The sequence below is a fragment of the Nothoprocta perdicaria genome, unplaced genomic scaffold, assembly GCF_003342845.1.
Source record: "Nothoprocta perdicaria isolate Ctin4 unplaced genomic scaffold, notPer1 scaffold_98, whole genome shotgun sequence".
NCBI lineage: Eukaryota > Metazoa > Chordata > Aves > Tinamiformes > Tinamidae > Nothoprocta > Nothoprocta perdicaria.
This window is the reverse complement of record NW_020456287.1, coordinates 730,524-739,096: the sequence shown is the minus strand read 5'-3', so window position 1 is coordinate 739,096 and position 8,573 is coordinate 730,524. Positions and strand designations below refer to the sequence as shown.

General features: G+C 45.7%; 1 protein-coding gene across 1 annotated transcript in view; it reads left to right on the top strand.

Annotated features, from left to right (window-relative positions):
• The first annotated feature begins 580 nt into the window (after window positions 1-580).
• KPNA3 (karyopherin subunit alpha 3) overlaps window positions 581-8,573 on the top strand; it is a 28,629-nt gene continuing 20,636 nt past the window's right edge. The window contains exon 1 of the mRNA XM_026053276.1: window positions 581-628. Within this exon, the coding sequence (XP_025909061.1) occupies window positions 587-628 (42 nt within the window). The 5' untranslated portion in view covers window positions 581-586. The remainder of the gene's footprint in view (window positions 629-8,573) is intronic.

Genomic DNA, 8,573 nt, shown 5'->3' with positions numbered 1-8,573 from the left:
TTTGGGGTGCCCGATATTTTAAGGGCTTAAGAGACATAGGCTGGCTTGCCATTCCTGTGGTTAGATCCCAGGCTGATTCAGGGCCACAGGACTTTGTTTCTTTCTGCCCATAAGCCCAGTCTGCCTTGTTTGCATTGAGCTCAGTCATCTCTGCCATTTATTACGGGCCAAATATTGAAATAGGCTGCATGTTTGGGTTGTGGATGTGGTCATAGGCAAATAGGAGCGTGTCCAAGCCTGTATTTACGGCTTCCTTTGGTGCATGCGGATAAATATTTGCAAAGTCATCCCAGTGAAACTCTGGAGGGAAGTAAATGTTTTCTGCCTTTGGGATACTTATTGTGGTTGAGGTTTATTTAAAAAAAAAAAAAAAACTTTCTGTAAGGTGTACAAATTGGAGGAGAAAAAAAAGAAAAAAAAGCTTCCTTGTGTATCTTGCTAGGAAAGGCTGAGTTCAGAATCATTCATGTGCTGTTTTCCATGTTTTCTGATTAGCAAATGCCGTGCAGCTTAGCTGTCGGCTTCAAAAAGGTGCACTTTGCTCTTTACAATTTATAAGTTTGTTTTTCTTCTTCTTTTACAGACTATGAGAAGACACAGAAATGAAGTTACAATTGAATTGCGGAAGGTAAGTGAATCTGCTTTTGTTAATCAACTTTTCCTTGTTAAAACTTCCTGATGTCTTTGCTATTTTTTTTGCTGTAAGCTTTGCTCTGTGACCCCACATCTATGTGGAAAAGACTGTAAATTGGTGAACTTTGAATCATGGATTTTAATGTTTTATTCTGCAACCCTTAAAGCTCAATAACAGAACAATATTGCACTGTTTCAGTGTGTGACTTTATGAAAATAAATCAAATCAGTTCCAGTGTCAAGCTCCCTATTACTAATGTGACACTGTCAGCTGTTTGAATGATTTAAGTCTGTAAATGGGGAAAGGAGGAGTTCTCACATCTGAAGGTACGTGGCTTCTTGCAGGTTGTTTTCTGAAAGTTATGGCTCCTGCTCTGTAGGAGGAGTTAATTTTAGGGTCAGATCCAGTTTATATTAAATAAATGCCAGGATAGCTGGGAAGATGATGACCATGAGAGGTGATCTAATTCAGTACTTTAAAGAAAGGGTTTGTTACCTTGTCATTCGTAGGGGCTTCCTAGCCTGTCCTTAGCTTCTAGCAGCCTTCCTAGCCACCCTAAGGGCTTGCTGCGAGAGGACAGTTTCCAGAACAGTTTGCAGCCACTTGGGCTGCATGTGTAAAGAGAGGGTAGCCTCTTCTCTGCCTGTAGCTACCTACAGTATATTTAGAGGGTGTTACTGTCCCTTTTATTTTTCTATCGTTGAAGCAATTTCACCTCTTCACCGTTTTCTTGAAGATTCTGTTTTCTAGTTCTGCTGTTTTTTGGCTATTCTTCTGTAAATGCAGTGCCCAGACAGGATGTTGTCATCAGTTGAGGCTTAAAGGATCCTGAGCACAGTGGAAGACTCAATTCTTAAGGCACTATTGCTATTTATATTGTGTATTGTTGACTCGTACTTGGTCTGTGATCCCTTATGTCCTTAGGATGCTGCCTGCAGAACTGCAGAGTAGTTGTTGCCTTTCTYTATTTGCATAATTACATAAATGCAGAAGTGTTAAACACAATTTTTCCTTGTCTTTGCAGTTACATCTGCTTTTTCCAGACTRTTTCTTGACTTGAATTCTAGTTCTGTTTCCTAGTATGATTTGCCAGCTTGATTTCACTCTTATATTCTAATACTTTCGTTAATGAATTGATGGGATTATGTGGTTTGAATATTTTGGATCCAGGYAAAGCTTCTCTGGATTCCCATTTGATACCTCTCTTTGCCAGCTGTTTTACTGATAATCACTCTGGGCTTTCTCAGGAGTGCAAACCTAAACAGTTTCATCTACATTTGAGGTTTGCATTGCTTGTAAATCAAGTAAGAAGTCATAAGTCTTGCTAAAAATCAAGGTGAGAAGTTGTGCTGACAGAAATTAGATTGACTTGTTCTTGAGAAATCTTGTCCACCTTCATACCTGCTTGTGTAGAAGGGAACAAAAAGCTCTTATGCCAGCATTTTCCTGGGTTTCTTCCACTTTTTTTTTTTTTTTTAACAAGGCTTTTTTTTGCCTTTTCTGTTCTTCTAGAACATCATCTGTCTTTTATTGCATCAAAATGCAATACTGTAGCTTCTGAGATTCGTCATGGGAGTGCAGAGATTAATTGAAGGAATTTTATCAGACACAGATGACAGAAAAAAATCTTACTTAAGTACTTACATGAGCATCATGCATCATCCCAAAATTGCTTAATGCTTTTATGTTTTACCAACCAAAGGAACTAGCTGAACGTGTCTGGAAGAAGTATTGTATAGTTTAATTCAACTTTGATTCCATCAAGGAAGATGAGAGATGGCTAAAACACGGGGAAAGCTATTTTTACATACAGTGAAAGGTACCAAGTGAAAAATGAAACTAGCAACTCTGCTAAAAGGAGATTTGAGGTAATAAATTTATCTTAATTATAGTTCAGCTGTAATYCAAGGTTCTGCTGATACATGGGAGATGCTGCCTTCTAAGCAGCGCTGTGTTGCCTCACCATAAAACTTGCCACACAACCGTGGAAACTGCCCGGAGAAGCTGCCCTCGTGGCGCGCGGGCAGACCTGTGCCTGCTCACGTTGCAGGGTGGCTTGGCCACTGCAAGGTGTCTTCATGTGAGAGGTTAAACTAGGAGACGGGGTGTTAGTGTTGAGGTCCAGGCTTCGGAGAGACCTTTGTGATGCTAAATGGCAATCTCTTTAATGTTKAGAATTGGCTTTTATACCAGCTAACCATCCCAAGGCCGTTTTGGAATTACAGAAGCGGGACAGGGAGCAATAAGCTTAGGAGGAGGCAGTGGATCATTTTGTGTGGAAAGGCTCTTGAAAAAGCCTGTAACAGGGGGGATGCATGAACCACTGGTCACTGTTCACTAAAAAATACTCTGTAAATGAGCTGTGCGAGCGCTGGATGTAGGTCAGATAGTAAATCAAGAGCAAACAGCAGCTGCAGGTGCCCTGAACGCAGGAAGTTGGGCTCCCCTGGGGTGTTTCCAGAGCACCTTCCACTGCAGGCACCAGAAGAAACCTGCTTGAAGAAGAGCTGTGCCCAGTGCTTGAGCTGTTGATTTGCAGCAACGGCTGCTCATGGGCAACTGGTTCATGCAAGGCTATCACTTCAGGTACAGAATTGCCACTGAAATGCAAAGGAATATATCCTGTTAAGCTCCATCGGTGGAGATAGGATGCCGGTRTCATCATTGCTTCAGTTTACATCTTTACAGCTCACGCTGCACCCCTAGCATGAATATGCCGGGGGATGTGCCACAATGCCCTTGATCATCCATGAGATTCTCCAAAACAAGGGGTGTCTCTCGCTCCTCGCTGCTCCCCAGATGCTGCCCGTACAGCTGCCTGTTGAAGAAGGCACCAATCACCAGCATATTCTTGATGGGTGCCATTGAAGGGCTGCACAGCCACGGGCTTGTCTTTTCAATGTTCTTGTGCATAAATATTACATGAATGTATCTGATGAAGCTATTTGCTTACATCTCTTCTGCAAGATGGAATAAGTAAATAAAAAACCTCACAGCTTTGAGCAGTAATAAACAATTTCTGCATGCATTAGTGTGGGATGCTCACTCCGTTGAGATACAGATGTCAAGGTGTGTTTGCAGTGTGTGCTGGGGCTGTGAGGTACTTGGCTTTTCTCCGAGCACTCAGGTGCACCCTTTTTTATTCTGTGTTGGCCTGCTGGAGGTCTTTGCTTTGCACATGCTGGGGATGCTGGTGAGAAGGGATGCAAGACACCCACTCTTTAACCTTGACATAAATCCTGCTGCAGCTTTCGAAAGAATTCTGAATATTTATCACTGCTTGTTTCAACACCCCGGAAATTACAGACATTTTTGAATCCTTTTATGTCAGAATTTGAAAAAAAAAAATGGAATGAAGCCCTCCACAAGTCAGGTTTGTAAATTTAGCCTTTAACTCCAAAGCACTGGGCCTGCATGTGTGCCCTGTTCCTTAAGCAAGGTAGCTCTTAGCCAGAGGATTAAGTACTGGCTGCTTCAGGGTCCGTGTTATGGGGTCTTTGAGTTGCATGCCAGCCTTCTAAAGGAGCCTTAAATACTTAAATGCTGAACTTAGGTTCAGCAGAGCTGCAGGGTGCTGTCCTCCTTTCAGCCTTGCTGAGACATACCTGGATTTTTATTTATACACATATATTTTAGGATTCCCTTAAGTGTTTATTTTTGGCTTTCTTAGCAAACTTGGCTCCCTCGGAGAGCCCATAATGGGAGTATGAAACCTCTAATTGTTAATTAAGGTGAATGCAAGGCGAAGCAATTATTTGTTAAATGAGTAATGGATTAAGGAGCTGTGGATTTTGCTCTTTGCTTCTCTGGTGCAGGATATGTGGCCTTGAAGGAAAAAAGTCTATCAGGTGGGAAACATGGTAGAGAGAGGGGAGGGAATCAGAGTCTTCAGGTGTAGCCCAGTAAAACCTGCTTCCCTTCCATGTCCCCTCAGGTCCTGTGTGAATGTACAGTGATCCCTTTACTGAGAAAATGCCCTTCCACCAGACAGCTCTACCTTTAAACAGAAAGCCAGACCTCCCAGGGAGACTTTAGCGCTTAGGGGCACGTCCTCCACCCTATGTTAGGGACTCACCTTCTTGGAAACCAACTTGGATCCACCTCGCCTCGAAGAAAGACTCTAGCTAGAGAATTACATCYTCAGCCTGTTCATCTGAAAACCCCGTTGTAAGACCACGAGGAAACTTCATGCACATCCCTTGGAGCCTTCTTTGAACCCAKTTTAATAAGAACAGGCTTTTGCCAAGGTTGGTTGGAGTTGGTTATGGTCCATAATCTATAAAGATAAAGCTRTGTTCAATGCTTTGAGGAGACAAGCGAGGGTCTGTGCAGCTGCTAACGTTCAGGGAATGTCCTCATTTTCCAAAGGGGAGGTGGTGCCACTGCTGCCTGTTGTCACAGAGGTAAGGTAGCAGGGCTCAAATGTGGGAAAAGGCACCACTCTCCTCCAGGCCCCTCATCTGTAGGGAAATCTCTTTAGCTCCGTACCCTCTCTGTGGCAGACTTGAAATGTCACATGGTCGGACRGACCATCCTTAGATGCAAGGGACCTAATTCTGGCAAGATTTAGGATACTGTTGGGTTGCCTGTGAATTGTCAGGTGGTCAGGTTGATGTGTGTCACCTTTCTGCAGCTTCCAGGCCCTTACCAGGCTGTTGAATCCTTTGGCTGTGCTGATACTTGCTTCGTCTCTGGCAGGGAGCTGCCACGTTGTAGATGTGTGGCCACTGCTAGGGGTAGGACTGAAGGGCTCTTTATCACCTGGGGATCAAAAAAGACCATACGTGGCTTCCTGAAGAGGCAGCTCGTTATAAATGTTCCTTTCAAAGATTTGTGCCATGGTTTTTGGAAAAAAAGAAAAGAAGGAAACTAAATTCCACTCCAGAGAAGCAAGGGCCAGCAAAAATGTCCAAGATACGATTCTAGGATTATTGCCTGACTCCATCTTCTGCTCTTTGAAAGAGGCTTTCTGTCCACCGCTTTCATTGAATCATGAATTCAAGGGATGCAAAGTTGTTGACTTTCTTGCATCTGGACTTGTTACTGACATGGTTTTATCAGATCTGTTTGTCAGTGGTGTCTGCTGCACTGCTGATTCATCTCCTGGTCTTGCAGTACTGTGATCGAGTGAGTCATTCAAACCAAAGGCCAGAGGTGGCTTTTGGTGGCCAGACGACACGCTGCTGTCCTGCTCATGGATGTCTAGATGCTAACGAGTTACGAGGGTGTCAGTAAGGATCTYCAATAGTCCTTTCCTGACCGGCAAGGTAACTGAATCTGTCTCCAGGCTCAAATCCAAGACCTGTTAATAGCAATCTGCTTAAGCTGGATAGTCCACCTAGGAAGACTTTTCATTACGAGGATATTCCAAGGTGTTTTCAGAACATTCCTTTATGGCAGTGAGGTTGGAGGGGTGTTTATTAAAAGCATTTATTTTCCTTCATGGTAATTTGTGGGAGCTGCTCTCATCYTCCAAACCCAAACTGGAAATTAAGCAGCAGGGAAGCACAGAAGCTGAGCTCGTTCTGTCACAGCAGCAGCAGATTGAAAGGGACATCCAGGAAATCTGGATGCAGCTGCTAGTGGTTTGTCCCTTCGGTCCTTCCTAGACTCTGTGAGCAGAGGTAGGAGCCCCATGAGTCACTGTAGTCTGTGATTGAGGCTCATGCTGGCTATTGCTCCAGTTTTTAGTGCAGAGGTATTTTTAAGTCCTCTCCTTTATTTCCAGAGAATACAAACATCATATCTTAACTTTGGTACACAGAGAGCTTCTTCCTGTTACCAGCTGAGCTCCTCGATCTTTCCTTGACCTGGATAAATATTTAGTAGATGTGTTTGCTACCTGAGGGCAGGCATGTTTTGTTTTCCTTTCCTCCTTTGACCTTAAATCCTCTCGACATAGGCAGGTCAGAAGCATCCCATCCCTGTTTCAAATGCTGAAAAGCATATATATAAATGAGTATTTTTTAGCAGCCCTTCACAGATCCATTGCTTTACCTCTGGGTCCTGTGTAGCTTGATGGACATCCGCTTTGCCCAGAGGTGAGTCTGCTCCTTCTGTTGATCCTGTTGCCTTTCAGACCCGTTTGCACTGATGGGCAGTTTTGAATCCTGTGCCCGCATCCTTGGGGGGATCACACAAGGTGTTCCCAGCGTGTGCAGGATTCCCCACGGACTGTTTGCAAGCTGCAACCCTGCTGCACGTACCATGCGTCGTCTGTTGCCTGCTGTTTAATTCTGGGAAGGGTTTGCAGGGTGGAGATCGCAGCTTCGCCASGGTTAGTTCGCCCAGTGGTTGGGGACCTTCCCTTCTGAAGGAGGGGACCTGCTGAGGTTCTTCGGCTCCTCAGGGACTGCAGCCCCCTGCCTTTCCCGTAGACAAGAGCCTRTCGTCATAGGATAAAATGGAAGCATTTCAAGGTCGTGCCAAGCTGCCAGTCATGCTCTTTTACTTTCTGCAGGGGACTCAATAAGTCACAAATAATCACTGTGTGTGGAGCTCAGTGTTTATCTGTCAGGAGCTGGGTACCTTGCACAGGGACAGGGCTGTTTCAATCAGCGTAAGAGTCTTTGTTTTTTGACCTGGAGGGCTCTCTGCCCACCTTGCCTTAGTAACAAATGCTAACTAATCATGGCTTTGCTCAGGAAGTATTTRTTAGCTCTTCTTACTGGGAAGTGCTAATCCCTCTGCTCCAGCTCCTCGTGATCCTCTYCTGGATACCTTCCTACCAGTTGCTTTGCAGCCAACCATGTGCATGCGATGAGGAGGGGAAGGAAGATCCCTGCTAGCCTTGCCCTGGCCAGGGCTGTTTTTCCTGGAGCCCCCTGTGCCATTTGACCAGCAGCCTCCAAATGTTGCCTGCGTTCCCAAAAGCTCTGACGTGAAGCTGTGGTCACTTATGCCCTGTGCAGCTCAGTCCTCTGTTGTACACCTCGCTGAGGGCAGAATGGCTTTGCATTACAGCATATGTGCTCSTTCTGACTTATTTTGCTTAGCGTTAACATTAGGAAATGTCCTTGTAGGAGAATTCTAGCCAGGATCCTGCCAGTGATCCTCTCTAATTCATGTTGCTTCCAGGGCTTTGCTGCCTTCTGCGTCTTGGATCTTAGGTGGGCTTTGGCCTTTTGTATCACAGGACAGGACTGCTCAAGAAGGCTCCTTGCTCTTCAAGTCCATTGCCGAAAATTCTCAGGAATTGGCTTTTCTGAGGCAAAAACTATCTCACGGGGTAATCGCACACAGAATCACAGAATGGTTGTAATGGGTACAAGCTGAAACACAGGCAGTTCCATCTCCACGTGAGCAGGAACTTCTGTCCTGTGAGGGTGCCAGAGCCCTGGCACAGGCTGCCCAGGGAGGCTGTGGAGTCTCCTTCTCTGGAGATCTTCCAAACCCGCCTGGATGCCGCCCTGTGCCCCGTGCTCTGGGTGTCCCTGCTGGAGCAGGGRGTTGGACTAGATCATCTCTAGAGGTCCCTTCCAACCTTAATGATTCTGTGTTTCTGTGGTTGAGGTTGGAAGGGACCCCTAGAGATCTTCTAGTCCAACCCCCCTGCTCCAGCAGGGCCACCTGCTTAACCTTCCATTCCCAAATTGCAAAGGGGGAACAGGCCGTGACGACRAGAGCAGGGTGAGAACTKCTGCTCTCGGTGGCYTCGGGGGGTGTCCCCATGTCTGGTRCCTACAGAGCTCTCACCTGGAGCAGGGGTTTCGCTTTCTCCACCTGGACCTTTCTCAGGCTGCCCCTGCCCGTGGGGAGGAGGGTCCAAAGGGAGCCCTTTGGAGCGGGTGTCTGGGGACTCAATGGGACTCTGCTCTAGTAAACGGTGCTTCTGTGGGGAGCGTTGCTGGGTGAAGCTCTCTCCAAAGTACCCCCGGCATCAATGCACGTGTAGACAAGTGTTGAAGGAGACACAGCTGAAGTTASTCCTGCTTTTCGT